Source organism: Falco rusticolus, chromosome 6, assembly GCF_015220075.1.
Source record: "Falco rusticolus isolate bFalRus1 chromosome 6, bFalRus1.pri, whole genome shotgun sequence".
In the NCBI taxonomy this organism is placed as follows: Eukaryota; Metazoa; Chordata; class Aves; order Falconiformes; family Falconidae; genus Falco; species Falco rusticolus.
In genome coordinates, this window is record NC_051192.1 from 37,132,524 (window position 1) to 37,149,876 (window position 17,353).

Genomic DNA, 17,353 nt, shown 5'->3' on the forward strand with positions numbered 1-17,353 from the left:
TCTATAGGAGCAAATTAGCACTATATATTTAAACATCTCTAGCCTACGCGTCATCAAAAGGTGTTGTGGGCACTTTACAGGACTGGAAGACTTTGGAAGGCCTGTCAGGACACTATTCAAAGAGTTACTGAATGCATGAATTTGGGATTGTTGGGAGTTTGAAGGGGAGGTGGCTGCACCTCTTCCACATACTAACATGATCTGAAAGAAGTGTTTTATTGGTTGCTATAAATTAGCATTTTCAGCTCTGAGTGCGGTCTCCCAGACATAAGTTTATAGCTGAAGCCATACAGGTTTTTTTGTTCCTACATCTAACGGATAATAAAAGATGGAAAGTTACTGCGTGCTTTTATTTTGGAAATATAATGAACAGAAATATCATCCCTATGAGAGCTTTGCTTACACTGCTGTTATCACAGTGGCCTGAGCAACAGTTGACTCTGTCCAGGTTTTTCTCAGCAGCTGCTCATTCTGATTCTCTGAATTGCTACCACCACCGACTGCAATAACCAGTGGGTAATGGGAGCTGTAAATAAGGTGCAGACACCCAGTCCCTCATAGAAGGAAGCCACCCATCCCTATGCAAAAGAAATTGAATGGGATCACCCGAGAAGTGGTTATCTTAACACTTAATTCTTTGTTGAAAGTCCCTCTTGTAGGCCACCCAGCAGTACTCAGTAATAAAAACCTGTATTTGACCCTCAGTTTTAGATGAATAGCCAGTTGTACATCACCCGGGTGAGCATATTATCAGTTGTTGAAGTCTACCCTCCCCATACAGATTTAAACACACTGGTAAACTCTGGGTGCATTACACTCCCCACATCCTAGCAGCAATGTTCGATGCTCCAGGATGGACTCCCAGGTAGGGAGTTTCCATCAGCCTTACAAAAACCTGCTGTTAGCATACGCCCGCAGCATAGTGCTAAGTCTTTGTTACACAACTCACCTAAGGACTTAATTCTTTATTGTGTAGTTATGCTTTGTCCACACCAGAGAGCAGCATCTTCACTTTCCTAGAGAAAAGTAATTTTGAGGAAGTGTGAACATTTGTATCTCCTAAGAGCACCCACATTGATACACACCCACTTGAACACCCACAGTTGGAAGACCAAGTATTTTGCCAAGGTGTATCCATGACAGGACTTGTATGGGCGCAGTCTGATGGAATAAAAATCACACCCCCAAGCAAAATTACACGGGTATCTTAGCTGATGACAGCTCAGCCTTATTCTTAATTTTTATATAAAAAGCTCGCTAAATTTTTTCAGAGAAAACCTTTGTTTTAAAATAAAAAATGACAAAGTTTATGGAAGTATTTTTCAGGATTTTACTGCAAACCAATGGGTTTGGTCACAAAAAATATGATACATATAACCATGTTAATTATATTACATTACAATGATGGTATACATTACAAGTAAGTCTGTAAGTTTAAATATACATCTAGAGTTACAACTGATGTACAGATCTTTTTTTACAATACATACAATCAGGAATGAAAAAAACCCAAACCCCAAAACCATAAATAATGCCCATTTTACAGATGACACCTTTAAAACTAAAAAAGACCGGAAAAAAAAAAAAAAAGAAAAAGAAAACAACAGCTTTGACTGACTGCAGCTGGGGCATTTTGGTCCATAAAACCCCTTTCTAAAAATAGAAATCTTTTTTCATAGCAGCAATGCTTTCTTCAAGCATTTGGATACAAGTAATTGAGAGCCCATTTCAATAATTTTAGTTGACTGTATAGATTTACAAAAGAAATTTCAAAATTACATTTAATTTATCTTCCAAATATGGAAGAAACAAACAATGCCCCACATTGTGGTATCCTGCAAGTGTCACACTGATGCTTTAAACTAAGTCCATCTGTAGTACGCAGACCACACACATACCATTTGTTCACATAGTAAACCCACATAAATGAACTGAGAAACACACTCTGCAACAGGGAAAGCTTTGGAGCTCACAAGATCTCATCAGAAAAAGGCACATTTCATAAAATCCTTTTCACATTCAGACAGATCTTCAGGCAAGGCTTTTCGGCGCATGACTTCAAAACAGCTTGTTCTTACTCCTACGATCTGCTGTAGCAGTCTATGGCAGCAGTCACTCTTGTTTTTCTTTCCCAAGGAGACAGCACCACTTTGGGGGAAGAACGAATGGAAATGAAAAGCCTGTAAAGCTCATTTAGAGAGTGATGTGCTCTTCAAAAAAAGCTTCCAGCAAACAGTATAGTTGAAATTAAGGCTGCAAAGCTGCCATGGTGGAAATGTGCAAATTCTCTTTCAAGATGACAGGTCAACTGGCAGTTCCACCAGAAGGCCAAACAAAAATAAAAATAATAGTTGTTATTATTATTTAAAAAAATAAAGAAAAAATGTTCACAAGAAAGAGTCCATGGGTGGGGCATACGAGAAGCCCAAAAAAGCCTCAGCGGCTTCTTTGACGCTGGCAGTGATGAGGATGCTGTCTGGGGACTGGCCAATGGAGTTGGGGACTGGCTCATCTGTAAACTCCGGATCAAAGTGTCGCAGGTCACTGGGGCCACTCTGTGGAAAGGGCAGAAAAGGAAAGACACAAGATTTAGACCCAAATGTTTTGTGGGTGCACAGTTCAATTCAAAGTGGGGACAAGTACTCCTATGTAGAGACTCACAGCATTATGACCTCAGGCCCACTGTTTAACAGCTATTGCCAGTTGTAGTTTGACCTTTTTTTTTTCTCCATCTTGCTGGATATTGTCTCACTAAACCAAAGATTCAATTCAATACACTATCCTCCAACTAAGCTCATGCAACATAAGCCAAACACAAACATGCCACTCTTCCATGTGGCAGTTTGCAGGGGAGGACTTTGATTTCTGGCGTAGTTATTAAACTCAGTTTATAAAAAGTTCAGAAAAGTGAAAGAACAACCTGCACAACCAGATCTCCCTCTCTTTAGATGTTAGTATCTGACACACCAAATGTAACTCTGCCCTGAGGAAGCTACTTGCATTTCACACCTTACTTCCCGTTAAGTACAACAGGGATGCTGGGGATTACTTTAAAATAGCCATGCAAATGAAGCATGTAAGAGGCCGGAAAAAAAAAAAAAAAAAAAAAAAAAAGCTAAATTTAGATTTTCCATCAGCGAAAAGTCAGCTACTGCTTATTTCTAACCTTGCCTGGAGAGCCACAGGGGAAGGAAAAGCCATGTTCCCCAAATACAGCCATCCGGCCAGTTCTGCCCACCTCCTGGGCACCCCACAGGGACAAGGGGGAAAAAAGACACTCTCCATACGTTCTATAATTAGAAGTGATACGTACCACATTTGGGTTAAAAGGGGGTGTAATCTTCTTATTAATGAGATCATCCCAGTTAATTGGGGAGAAGAAGATGTGATTCTTTATCTCCATCTGTTAACAGAGAAAAACAGATTAATTCAGACCCAAGCTAGTGTAAGCAGTATGGCCTAGTCATCCTCCCATGCTGCCTACAGGCACTGGCTGGTTTGCACTTACAAAGTCCTCCTTGGCGCCAAGCCTCTTTGTCCTGTCTTTCTGCAAGAGGCCTTCCAGGAGATGTCTAGCTGAGTTGGTAATATTTGGCTTCAGCTGCAAGGGTTTGTTCAAGATGTTGTCGTACATTTCTGCCGTGTTCCTGCTGTAGAAGGGTGGCTGCGGGAACGGGAGAGACCCAGGTTAATGACACTGACAGGCAAGGCAAGGGGTTTCTTGCAGGGAAAGGACAAGGAATCTAGTTTTATCATTCATGAAGGATTCACTGCTTACCAAGCCATAAAGCATCTCATACAGGACTGCTCCCAGGCACCACCAGTCCACAGTTCGGTCATAGGGCTGCTTATGAAGAACTTCAGGAGCGAGATACTGTGTAAGAGAAGGAAGAGAGCCACGTTAGCCAAAGGCATCTTTATAGTTAGGAAAGTCTCCCCATTCTCGAATGAAAGAAGCTAACTGAATCCCAGCAATATCTGAGCTACCAGAAAGCTACAAGCTCTTTATAAACAGGGAGATGTCTCAAGAGCTGTTCTCTCCTGATCCACAAGCTCTCTGTGTCCTGCATATCCTCACTGGGAGCCTGGTATTCCTAGACCCGTAATACCCCCTGGTCGTCTAACCAGCCATAAATAAACACGGGAGATGTCAGTTTTCACTGATGAAGACAGCATTTGCTGCCGCTCTGCGAGTGGCGGGCTGAGAACAGGCCATACCTCTGGCGTGCCGCAGAAGGTGGAGGTTGTGCCGTTGTGCTCTATGTTTTCTTTGCAGAGTCCAAAGTCAGTCAAGACAATGTGCCCCTGCGAATCCAGCAGGATATTCTCTGGCTTCAAGTCACTGTAGGAAGAGATCAAAGACGAGTGTTCATTAGGGGACCTACAGTGAGAATCTTAGGTGCAACTGTTTACAGAACTTCACTAAGTCACAAAATAACATTAAAAGCAATTTTGAGCTCAAACTGAGATCCACTTTTCATGCTGATTCAACAAAGCACATTTTTTTCAGTCTGACAAACCAAACAAGGTCACTTACCGATAAACAATGTTCAGGGAGTGCAGGTAGCCCAGTGCACTGGCAATTTCAGCAGCGTAAAAACGGGCTCTCGGCTCCAGGAAGCAACGCTCCCTCTGGAGATGGTAGAACAACTACAGGAGACAGAAAGAACAAAGTTGCATAAATGGTGCCAAAGCCTGTTAACAATGCACTTAATTAGATTCAACATATATAGGGAGGGAGAACAATAGCAGGAAATGGCCTAACGATCCTTTGGTAGTTCAAAACTTGGCAGGCTGGAAACACTCAATCCAGTAAATTTTCCCTTATGACTTCTCCCCTTGCAACTTTTTTTTTTTTATTTAAAAGGAAGGGTGAAAAAGTCTACCCTACCACCGTGCACGATAGGAAATACTACTTGATTTTCTTAGAGCTTACCTCTCCACCATTGATGTAGTCCAGGACAAAATACAATTTGTCTGCAGTTTGGAAGGAAAAGTGAAGCCCGACCAGGAACGGGTGTTTCACATTTTTCAGCAGGACATTGCGCTCTGACATAATGTGCTTCTCCTGAGAACATAAGAAATCATCAATGTTTAGTACACTCGTTTAGTAATAGCAGTGAAAATATATTTGATTGACATCGCAATGGCATCATGAAGAAGCAGCTTATTACCTCCTTCTTCTTCAGGATGGCTTTTTTCTGCAGGACTTTAACAGCATAGAACTGCTCTTCTGCCTTATGCCGTGCAAGCAGAACCTGAAAGGATAAAATCCCAGAACTGAGCAATACTGAAACAGAGAACAACCCATAAACACAACTGGAAACGAGCCTTTATGTTAACTGTAGAGCACTGCTACATCCCTCTGGTTCAATGTACAATCCCTTTGCTGGAAATGCCTAATGCTATTACCACCCTGGCAGATTTAATCTAGCTCAAAGTTTTTACTCTAGTTCCCTTCCAAAAACAAAGCACGCATTCTTCTCGGCAGCAGTGCCCCACACTCCCTGGCTCTTTTACAACTCGAACGCAGCACCCTGCTCCCTCTCCCACAGCTATGCAGGTAGCCAGGCACTGGGCAGCAGGACACGCGGTTTAAGTGACCACCATTTACCAAAGCCAGTACAAACCTGACCCTTGGGCATTACATACAAGAGCTGAAGAGTATATAAATTACAACCAGAAAAGAAATTAAATTTACCTTCCCAAAACTGCCTTTCCCAATCACTTTTAAGAAATGAAAGTCTGATGGTTTGGCATGTGGGTTGGATGATGGACCAAGATTGATCTGCTGTGAAGGACTCGGCTAGAAAAACAGACAGAAGCCACATTTATTAAAACAGTTTTGTTAGTAAAGAGTCTCAACAGTATCTCTTTTAAAAATGTAAATAATGACTTTGAAAATGAAGATGACTCTTTTACCACTAAGAATTTAATATTGACCTCTACCAAATATCTTAAACTACTAGGAACTGCCTCTAAGATGACTATTATAGCCCTGGCTTACTTAAAAGTTCTTGTTGAGGTCCTAGCCACATTCCATACTTCAGTAACAACTAATAAAGCTTTTTCTAAAATTTCTTCTCTATGTCGGGAAAAAGTTTCAGTTTATTACTCTTTTTGCCAGTTACATCAGTGTGCTATGAGCTGAACTAAACAAAGTACCACTCGTTATGCTCATTTTGCTACACTTCTATTACCGGCCGATTTGCTGTTCTAAAAATGCTTCACTGGGTGAAAGCTACTTACCGGAGGGGAAGGATTAGCATTCATAAGTTCAGGCTCCGGAGGCTGGGAGATTTTCAAGATAGACTGAACTTCAGGGCTGCAAGGGTAAGAGCGTGCATGATTAGATGAGTTACCAGAAGCGTCAGGCAAATCTTTCCACCAGAGGGCAAGCATGTATCGCGAAAGAGGAGTTTTGGTTTGGGCTATTACAGAAGGCAACTGAAACAACCTCTTTGATGAAAGGAATAAAATTAATCTAGAAAAAGTAAATTCCACCATACAAATAAATGTATTTATACTCTAAGTACAGTTCAAAATAGGGACGGGTCACTAGAAATCCCATCTGACGTATTTCTCCCAAACCCAGCTCAAGATTGTTGCCAAATGAGTAATACCTCAAGATCAATTAACTCTTCCATAACAGTCATGCCAGAGGCATTACAGTAAACATTTTTTTAACTAGATCTCACAACTGACAGTCATATTTGTGACCGAAATCCGGCCAGAATTGCCGATACTTACTGCTTGCATGCATACGAGTTGGTGGCTATCTTCTGAATGAAGTCGTTCAGTCCCATTCTTCTCTGCTTCATGAAAGCTATAAAGTAAAAGGACAGGGAAAGGAAAAAATAAAATTGTTAAGCTATCCTGCCAGAAAAATCACAGCCCCGCGAGCATCCTCAGAGAAGCCCCCGGCCGCTCACCGATGAGGATGGCCACCATTCCCCTCATCTTCGAGTAAGTCAAGGTAGGACCAGATGCCTCAGCCGCTTTCACGGTCATTTTGGAGCAAGAGATGGCGGGATAAACACCGACAGCACGCTAACACCGGCTCCCAGCACCGCACTGCCTTGGCTAGGCACCCGACGGCCCTTAAGTGGCGACGGTGATGGGCGGGACCGGGGCGGGGCGGCGACGCTCGTCTGTGTGTCCGCCCGCCCACCCCCCGGACGTCCTCGCAGGCGGCCGCCGTCGCCGTCCTTGCCACCGCCCTACATGGGCCGCAGCCCCCGGGAGAGCCCCCCACAGCATCCCTATCGTGCAGAGCATCCACGAGCAAACGCTGGACCCCCCCTTTTTTTTTTTTTTTTTTTTGAACAGCAAACTCCAGCAGCCTCGTCTCTCTCTGCCCCCACCCCACCTTCTTTTCCCGGCCCTTCTTTTTTGCGGTTCTATGAAGCTGAAATCTGGCTCTGTCCTGGCAGAGCACCTCTGCCTGCCTACAGCCTGGGCACCCACCGCCCCGCAGCCCGCTCCTGCTCCCGGGCGAGCGGCGATAAGGGCGGCTGACATTTCCTTGAAGGAGCTGCAGTGACTCAGGAGAATAAGATTTCCTGCCCAGTTTTCAATAAAACAAACAAATGTCCCTTCTGTGCACTGCCCTGATTCCGGCTCGGACATTACTGAAAGGGGAGGGGGAAAAAAAAGTCCTTTTTAATGCCAAAAAGGGAAACAAGGGGAAAAAATCCCAGGTCCCTGAACCTGGAGGAGACCGCTAAGATCTGCTTCTAGAAAAGGTGGGGAGATGACCAAGAACTGCACAAGTGCAGTAAGGGAGGGGAAACCAAGCAATCAAAAAGAAAACCCCAGTCCCGCTCCGCTGTTTTGCCCCCGCTGTACGCGGTCATTTGGGAACACCGTGTACCCGGGACTTCGCCGCTCAGGCGCTTCCGTGCGGGCGCACCGGGTCACGCCAGGAGCGCTGGTGCATGCACGAAGCACAAAGTGAAACGATGCTGCCGTGGGCCCCCGCCCGTGGGGCGCAGGCGGGCACGGCGAAGGGCACCGCGGCCTCCCCCCGACACTGCCCCTGAGGCGCAGCCCCCGCGGTGCCGGGCTCCTGCGCTACGGGCGGGTGGAACTTTCCACCCGACGGGGCGTTATTCATGCGCGTATTTCGCCTCGCTGTCTGAGCGAAGGGCGATGGGCTGCTCCAGCTGCAACATGCCCCCGTCCTCCTCCTGCCCGGACCCCTTCCCCCCCCCCCCCCCTTTATTTTTATCCCTGCACCGGCTGTTGCTGCCTCCCTCCGCAACCACAGCCGGCCGCTGGGCGGCATCCCCTGGCAGCTGCCCGCACCGTCTGCTCCTGGGGGGGAGGTGATGGCAAGTCCCTCAGCACAGCAGCCGTCACAGGCTGCAGCGCACCCTGAGTAGCAAGGCGGATGACCTGGAGTAGAGAGATAACCCCCGCGAGGTGGGCGCAAGTCTTAAAACGCACTGCAAAGGCTTTGCAGCAAAAGAACCAAGAGGGATGCCTGCCGGCTCCGCTCGTCTTTACACCGAGCCGCCGGCGGCCGTGCCGGAGCGGAGGGGGGCCCTGCCCGGCCCCGCCGCCACAGTGCGGGGCAGTGGAAGGCAGCCGGCGCCAGGGAAGGAAGGGGCGACGGGAGAAGAAAGGAAAAGCTGGCTGCGGCTGGCTGGGCCCTAGCTTCTCCCACTTGTTGCTTTCCTCACTCTGTTGCAGAAACTGCCGCTCCCATTAATGGAAGCGGAGACATCCCCCCGAAAAAAAACCAACAAAAAATCCTAACAGAAGTACCCGCAACAAAACCCTGGGGGGGGGGGGGGGGAAAGGAAGAAACCCCCCCCCACAAAAACTTGACAGTTTGGAATAGCAGCAGCCAGTTTCTTCTGCCCCTTCTGGACTGCTTTCAGAGTGCTGCTGTTAAAAACTACTCGAGACCCGCAGTTTTGAGGGTCACCGCAGTTCTCGTCTCCGGCTCGCTTCTCCCCCCTGGCATCTCCCTGCGGGCTCTACGACGTGGCGCCCCGCAGCCGGGCGCCGGCGCTGCCTGCCCGGCACACTCCCGCCAGCTGTGCGCAGCGGGGACCGTCTGCCAGTCGCCGGGCCGGCTCCGGCACTGCCTCCCCTGCTCTTCTGCACAACCTGCCGGGAGCTGGAACCCACCCCTCTCCTCCCCGCTCCACCGCGGGCCCCCACGCTGCCCGCCAAGTGCCCACGGCGCAGCCCGAGCGCTGCCCGCCGCTGCCCCGGCTCCAGCCGGTTTCACCGGGCCGCTCGCCCCCGCTTTGCATCGGTCTTTTCGCGAAGGGCAGCGTTGCTCTTGTCAAGTCACCTGGCCCCTTTCCGTGCCAAAGGCTGCCGCGGCTGTACCCCGCACGCACCCCCCTGCATCCTCCGGTGCCCGGCCGCTGGAGAGGTTACTTCCCCCGTGGAGCGCAGTTTCCCCGCCAGGCAGGGCAGGCTGTCCCGCAGAGCGGTGAACCCACCTTTCAGCGACGACTTCTCCTCTTTGCCCCTCATCTCGCTCCCCGCCGAGAGCCCGGGCGCGGCGCGGCAGCGCTGAGGCTGTGACTGGGCTCCCGGCCGCCGCCGTAATCCCAAATAACTCCCCTTCCTGGCCGGGCGGCCCGGAGGCAGGAGGGAGGCGGCGAGGGCGGCGAGGCCGGCCACCGTTCTCGCTGACCCGGTTATGGACGCAGTATCGCGGGCGGCTGACATGCAGGAGCGTTATAAAGTTCAGCACGGGCCGCCCCGCACACTCTGCCCCGTTGCAACATCGCCCTCAAAAATTACTGTAATCAGCGCGCACACGCACAGACGCAACCCGGGCGCACGGGCAGCGCCGGGGGGGGGAGGGTGCGCGCCGGTCCCAACTGACCCGCCGGCAGCGGCCAACCCTGCCCCACGCAAGGAGGGGCTGCCCACGCTCCCCCCCGCCACCCACGGGCGGGGGTCCCGCGCCCCGCTTCCCGAAAAGCCTCCGCGCCGGTTCGGGCAGAGGCGGGGCGGGGGGCTGCCGCAGCCCGCGGGGGGCGGAGGGCTGCGGCTGCCGGCCGAGCTTCCCCGCCGGCCGGATAGCGCCGGGGCGGGACCGGCGCCCCGCTCCGAGCTGGCACCCAGCGCCTTCCGCCGGCAGCGCCCCGGCGGCGCCCCCCGCCCGCGCGGCTCCGCTCCCCCGCCGCCCGCCACGGCCCGGCCCGGCGCCGCGCACCCCGGCCGCGCCCCGCCGCGGGAAGCCGGTGTCCCCCCCAGTCCCTCCGTGCCCCCTCCGGCACCCACCTGCCGGCCCCCGCGGCCCCCTCCCCGTGCTGGCGGTGCCGCCGGGCGGGCGCTTCGCGGCGTGGACGCTTTTAACGTGGAAGGCAGGCATCGCTCCCAGCGGACGAGTTATAGTTACTTGTAATTCGCGCGGCGCTTGAGAGGCACGAACCGGGCCCTCGGGAGCCCGGGGTTCGGGTGCACAGCCTGAGTGCTAAGGCCACGTTGTTAAAATTGCTGCTACCGCAGGAGCAAGCACCTCAGCGGCTGAAACGGCCGAGAGCGCAGGCAAGTGGGCACCCAAAGATTCCCTTATTCAAAAGCCAGGTCTTATGGAAAAGCATCAGACGTTGTGAAAATCTCAATAAATTGCAAGGGTTTGCTCCAAGGATTTGTATGGTCAGTGAGTTAGGAGTGTACAGCTAAAAAGTAAATACAAGAGAAGAATCAAAAAAATTACAGTGATGTTTCACACTCGGTTTACTTTTATCAGGCAAAGATCTTGGTAAATTGTCCTGAACGTACAATTCTTTTTATTCTTATTTAGAAAATCTAATAATTTTTCAAAGCGAAATGAGTAAAAATAAAGTAGGTGGCGGACATTGAAAATAAAAAGGAAGGGAGACTCCACACCAGGAATATTAAAAGTTAGAGAACTCCTTGCACCAGGATGCGTGCATGGGAATGGCCTGACAAATCAACAGGGAAGAAAAGAAAAAAAAAAGACTACAAAGGTGATGTGTCTGACCTGGAAGATTCCTGGATCACACATTCCTGGGAGCCAGGGCTGTTAGGGATGCAAATGTTGCCCTCTCCCTTAGCAGCCCTCCTTACTTATCTTGCTGAGTCAAGACCTCAGGATGCAACAGGTTGAACTCTTCCTAGAATTACTTGGCTGACTCTGGAAGGAAGCTTCCACAGATTTTGCAAGTATTTTCAGCATTATTTGGCTTTGGGTTAATTAGACAAAGATGGAATTCAAGCCTTGGACTGCAGGAATGACATAGCCCCCAAATACAAGAGGCAATGGCATTCCTAACAGCATCTGTCTTCTAAAGAAAAATCTCAAAAGGTTTTACTTTCCTCCTGTAAATCCCCAACAAACAAGTTCTTGCCTCTGACCTTGTAATTAAGTTCTGTGTGCAACAGCCAAAACTTTCAGTCAAGACCTTCAAGCTGCCCTCACAAATGCTGTCTACCAGTAGTAGCAAATAGATAAGGAACTGAGTAACAGCTTTAATAACAACCCCAACAGAGATTTTAAATCAGGAGCTTTCGAATGCTATCAACAGGTCTGCTAGTTGTTGTTCTGACAAGAGTTTTATTGACTGAAGCCCATATTGATCTGGAAACATCTAATTGATTTCAGTGTCATATTATGCCAAACACAAATTTGGAACATCTTTTATTTCCCTTTTCTGTTGCTTACGGAGCAGGTTTACTGCATTGTCAATAAGAGGCTTTAGTGCCAAGGGATTACGCTCACAGGATCACAGAGTGATGCAGGGCTGTGCTGAGGAAAAAGTAATTCCCGTCCTTGTAGGAAGCAGTGGAAAATTACAGCATCCTTTAGATGCACTGACCTCTAGTTAAAATAGCTGATAAACGATGCCCTAACTTCCATTTTAATTCCAGCACACTGATTTGAGTCTAACAGAGTTGTCACTGCAACATCATGAGCAAATGTTGCAGGTATTTCAGCTCACAGCAGTCAGAAAGGGGTGACTGCAGGGGCAGCACATTTGTGTGCCTTTCTTTGAGTGTGTCGCCCCCCATCCCTCCACGATTAGTATAAATCCTTGCAATATTGTGTAGTCTCTTGCTTAGAGTCCTCATAAAACCAGGCTGGATGACAGAGGCTTGAATTCGTTATTGTTGTTACGAACTTAAAATACTGTGCTGTGGCTGCACAGTTCAGTCTTATCAGAACTGTGTAGGGCTAGTATGGTACATACTAACATAAGATAGTTACGTTCTAACATAAGATAGAAAAGTGATAAAAAAGGGCTTGTGAGAAAAATGAAGATTCTTAGTGATGCTGTGAATTCAGTCTGCTGGTCTCCTTTGGTCACAAGGCAGCCTGATGTGAAGAGCTGGTACATGCTTCAGGATGAATAGGGTTAAGCAGGCACCGTCTGCTAACTCTGGCACTCAGATTATTTTTTTTCCCAGAACTTTGGCTTTTGAAGGATAATATGAGAGTTGGATTTAGGCATTTTCTATGAAGGACACAATCTAAACAAGTTTTCATGTATCTCTTGCTTGAACATATGTGCTAAAATACAGATGATAGCTGACCTAATCTAGTTATCGGGTCATCTCTCTTTCCCTTATCTCTTCACCTAGTGTTCCTGTGAGGTGTTTGCTACCATGATATATCAGTGCCTTTTATGTGTATACAAAGCCCCCATCGTCACCATTGTAATTCATTATCTTAAAAGAGAGATCACTTTAAGCCTGTAAGCCCTCCAGCAACCTTGGATTTAAGGCACCAAACGCTGTAAATAGTGAGCAAATTAGTCAAATAAAGGAATTTTTGCTAGAGAGAGGTTCAGCTGGCTGGTAACTCAAACCAGCAACTTGGATTCTTGGAGATGAATTTGATATGAAAACAAAGGCCTGCTAAAGGGAGGCTCACACTGTCAGGTTTTAATGCTTTTCCTCTTGGTGATACCACCATGTCTCTTGCCATTATGTTGAATGCTTTAATATTCCTTATTATTTCTAAGACATTTTCTTTCAGGAATGTTAAGAGGCTTCCGGAGCAGGATGCAAAAACATGCACACTAAACAGGGCTTTACTTATAGGGATTTCTCTCTAGTCAGCTGTAATTTTAGAACATATTTGCCACAGTTATCTGGGTCCATTGCTTTCAATAGGGTTATTACAGTATTTCTGAGGGTAGACCAATTACTCTAAGCTAGAGGGCAAGGGAAGAAATATTGATTTTTCCCTGGGTAATTGGTCCAAAATGAAATAAAAGTATTTATATATTAATTCATAATATATTCATCCTTCTTAAGTTTTGGCATTTGAGTTAGGCATAGAGTCACCAAAGGCACCCTCCTTGTCAGAAGAGACCAGTAAGCACCCTGGAGGAAACTCAGTGCATCTGTGGCCTGAATCAGGCAGTGTCTAATGTTTAATTGAAGGAATTTGGGTCTGAAACCCACAGATAGATAGAAGCCTTTTTGAATTACTGGTGATATTTTTTTGTTATTTCTGAGGCTTCATATGTAAAAGGTGTGGAACTACTTTAGAAGACCATATTATCAACATAGCCTGAGAAAGCTGGTCATTTTTTTCCTGATTTATATGTATTTAGATAAAAAGATAAAATCTTAGGGTAAGTTTAAATACCATAGATGATAGGCAGAGATTCCTGACCTGGCTCAGGACCTGGAGGAAGACTTGTAACATTGGTATAATGCTCCATAGTGCTCCTCAAGGATGAATTATACATCTTGGCTTCCAGCTAGTAGCCTTGCATGGTTTCTGTATTGTGCTGGATATACAAGACATACCAGCTTTCTTAAAATTAGTTGACATTATCTTGCCTTGCACTGTGCCTGATACCATCTCAGAGAGATGTGGAAGTACTAGTTCTATTTTATAAAAGTGGGAATTAAACGACAGAGCAGACAATGTGTCTCATCTGAGGGAAGTCTGTGACAGAACCAGAAATTCAGTGTGAAGTTAACTTTCTTCCAATCTAATAACTAGATTAAGATTACTGTACAGCAATATATATTCCATATCTGCCAGCCTCATTCACATAATTACATGTGTTGTAAACAGACAACTTAGGATGGCAAGAGCCAGAGCAGGCACTGCAGGCATCTGCTGTAACTTGGTGGAATCCTACCTAGATATTTGGTATTACTATAGCCCTGGTTCCCTTCCCAGCAAGAGCTACCAATCACAGTGAAAAACGTGGGGCTCGGAAACACTGACACCTAAAAGGTTGTGATTCAGGAAAGGTGCTGAATCCAGATTTCTGGGGAAAGGAAGGAAGTATAACTGTGTCTACATTGAACTGGCAACTGGTAGTGTCACAAGCCACCATCCAACATGTTGGAAATGCCAGGAAAGTGTTTTTCCCACAGCTCACGATTGCTACAAAGAGTATTACCGTGAGACCGAAGAGTCTCACAGCTGTTTCACAAGCAGACACAGAAAGAAAAAGCCACAAACATCTGCAGCATTAATTTCTTTTTTTCACTTCCAGATGCTATATTCAAACCTGTTCAGTCATTCACTGCACTGTGAATCTCTTTGTTAGTATTCCAAACAGCCCAAATTTTTTTAACACCTTAAGCCCTAAAGTGAGTTGGCAACCTTTGATATAGGCTTCACTTACTTTGATAGAAACTGCCTTTACTTTTTTGTAATTACATTACGTGATTCCACAAAAAAAGAGCTTAACTTCAGGCAGCCAAGCTCAAATGTTTCAGCTACAGGTTTACCAGACTTCAAGACCAAAAGGAGCTGCTGGAACATCCCGCCTGGCTGTCCGTGTAACACAGACTTACATTTGCTGCTATGTATATCAGGTCAAACAACTTTACTTTTGAGATTTCTTGTCCCTTCCTCTTAACTGAAGCTTGACTATCTCAAAATTTTCATCCAATTCAAGGATAAGAGTCAGGAGGTTTTGACAAGCACAGACACCCACCCATGCATAATCATGCAATAGACCACAGGCTGTGAGTATATGACCTTTCCAGCCTTCAGCAAGGGCTTCCTCTCCCCAGTGTGTCTGCAGCTGCCCATCAGCACCCATAGGGTGGGTGTTACCAGCCCTTGGATCAGCCAGCAGATCTCCATGTGGGAGCTTCCACTAACTTGCATTAGTCAGCCAGGTGGTGAGCACCTGGGCAGAGCTTCTTCAGCTGGAGGCAGACATGTATCCCAGCCCACTCAGTCAGTGCGCAAGGCAAACAGCAAGTGTAGTACCACTGATATTACATGCATTGGCTGCACTGTCATTTTAACCTTGTAAAAAAAAGATACAGATTTGGAAGTGTGCCACACTCCAAGTAGTTGATGATATTTCTGTAACACTTCCCATCAGAACCTTATAACACACTGCTCTGTTTTCAGAAAATAGTTGAATACAAGAATGGTGAAGAACAGGTCTAGTATATTGGGTTACCAGTGAATGCAGTGTGACTGGTACGTAAGTCTCAGCATGACACTAATCTCTGTACCTGCAGTGAGATGAACGCAACACCTCTCTGCCTCGCTGAATATCATGCATTGATCTTTCATATGAGACAGGCTTAATAATACAGTAGAATATTTTTTTCAGGGTCAAAAAAAAAAAAAAAAGAAGGAGAAAAAGCATCAAACATCTCCATGTATTTTTAATAGGGCATCAGAAAAATTAACTCCTGGAACTCTGGCATGTTGCAAACATGCCTCAGTCCCACTGCTATATAAGCTAAGCGGTTCATATTTTGTTGGCAGTGGAGTTCTTTAGAAATACAGATGAAGTTCCAGGTGAAGAAGCCAAAGCGCAAAGAAGTTAAGCAAAGTACTGTCCAGTGAGAGGAGAGGATTGAAAAAAAGACTTTTGGCCTTTGATGTTGTACCACTTGTGTAGACAGATGAACCACCGAGGGCAAAGATATAGTTTAAATACAGAAAAGCTATGCACAATGTAGCTGCCAACGGCAGCTGTAGCCGCTTGCAAAGCATAGCATGGAGGGCTTCTCTACAGTTATAGGGAACCGTGTTACTTGTGCTGATTTTCACTTAGGCTTGTTTTTATCTGGAGCTCTTTAAACCCTCACACAGGCAAGTAGCAGTGACATTTTAAAGAATGTAGAGATGGGGAAGTTGGATGACTTGGGTCATTGTCATATGATGAGCCTGAAATAGAAGAAACATTTTCTAGGGCTTGTGACTTTCAACCCCATGCTCAAATTCTTGGACATATAGCCCACCCCCTAGAAAGCAAAACGACAACAGCTTTGCTTATGTAGTGACTGACCCAGACTGATGTTTTACATCACAGGCTGTTGGACTCTGAATCAAAGTCAAATGCTGTCTTCTCCCAGGTTCCATGAGGTTTGAAAATAACACTCTAGTTTTGACCTGTTACACAATTTTAAGTTTCTTAGAGCTATTTACAGAAATGATGTATAGGCAGACAAGGAGCAGAGAAAGGAAGGGAATTTCTCAGAAAGGCAGAAAAAGCTGTTTGTGCCAGTGTTTGAGATATGAAAGCATAAAATAAACAATAAGCTGCATATGCCAGATTCAGCTGGGTAGTAACACTGTACCTGCATAATCCTTTTTTTGATTTCATTATACCTGCTTCAAAATGGATAGCACATGGTAGTGAAGTACTCTCAGCTTTGTCTGAGATAGCACTCCAAAGTATTTTTTACATACCACATTTTTGTTATATTTAGTGTTATGTATACATATATATTTGTTGTTGTGATCATGTTTTTAATTTAATATATATTCATTCTATCTTGTTTAACTTTTCTGATTTGAACAGCATACACAGGACTTATAACTCTTTCGTCTAGTCTCAGGTCACACTGATGAACGATCTATAATCGCTCAAGCCCCAGAGCATTCACCCTGGTTATTTCAGGTATATTTGTCTTTAGGTGCTGCAACCACAACTAGTAAACTTCCAAGTCACTTCGTCTGTGTGAGCTGAGTCATGGAATAATATAAAAGGCCTTCTGTTTGTGCATTTCTGCTCACTGGAACATACTTATATGTACAGTAATGACTAATGAACTAGTGAACACGTTTGTTAAAGACAGCTTAATAGGAAAATGTGTTTTGTTCTTAGGGGGTGAAGGGTGTTATGATGTTAGAAACTGTGAGAACCAACACTAATTCATTAATATAATAAATGTTTTTTCTTTATACACATTTTTATTCTCAGATGTGGTGTCTTTAAATATTGAAGAATATTATGAGCCTGGGACATCAGGTCCCACTTTGGTGTATAAGCGTATTTGTGACTGCCAGGATGGGAAATAAAATTCTCTGAGTGCTTCTGAGTATCTTGTGCTATTCCCTTTAACAGTGTCCTCAAATCCTGTTAATTCAGGGATTACTTAGGTTTTTGGAAAACCATCCATGGACCAC

At 46.2% G+C, this 17,353-nt stretch overlaps 1 protein-coding gene across 2 annotated transcripts; it reads right to left on the reverse strand.

Moving 5' to 3' along the window:
* Positions 1-1,316: 1,316 nt before the first annotated feature.
* Positions 1,317-9,948, reverse strand: SGK1 (serum/glucocorticoid regulated kinase 1). Of its 2 annotated transcripts, none has more exons than XM_037391958.1 (12): positions 9,462-9,948; positions 6,751-6,826; positions 6,250-6,325; positions 5,702-5,806; positions 5,175-5,258; positions 4,937-5,068; positions 4,538-4,650; positions 4,219-4,342; positions 3,779-3,874; positions 3,509-3,664; positions 3,314-3,403; positions 1,317-2,555 (listed from the first exon to the last, which is right to left on the reverse strand). In XM_037391958.1, the coding sequence occupies exons 1-12, from the start codon at positions 9,691-9,693 to the stop codon at positions 2,388-2,390; spliced, it is 1,452 nt and encodes a 483-aa protein (XP_037247855.1). In that variant the 5' UTR covers positions 9,694-9,948; the 3' UTR covers positions 1,317-2,387. The 2 variants fall into 2 exon arrangements, with proteins under 2 accessions (XP_037247855.1, XP_037247856.1); XM_037391959.1 differs by lacking the exon at positions 9,462-9,948 and adding an exon at positions 6,933-7,281.
* Positions 9,949-17,353: the final 7,405 nt, after the last annotated feature.

Excerpts from the sequence above, each read along its gene's own strand:
- SGK1 (XM_037391958.1), bottom strand. The coding sequence starts at position 9,693 with ATGTCAGCCGCCCGCGATACTGCGTCCATAACCGGGTCAGCGAGAACG. Across the intron at positions 6,326-6,750 it reads AACTCGTATGCATGCAAGCA|CCCTGAAGTTCAGTCTATCT; the intron begins GTAAGTATCGGC and ends TTACCCTTGCAG. Across the intron at positions 5,259-5,701 it reads GGAAAGGCAGTTTTGGGAAG|GTTCTGCTTGCACGGCATAA; the intron begins GTAAATTTAATT and ends TTATCCTTTCAG.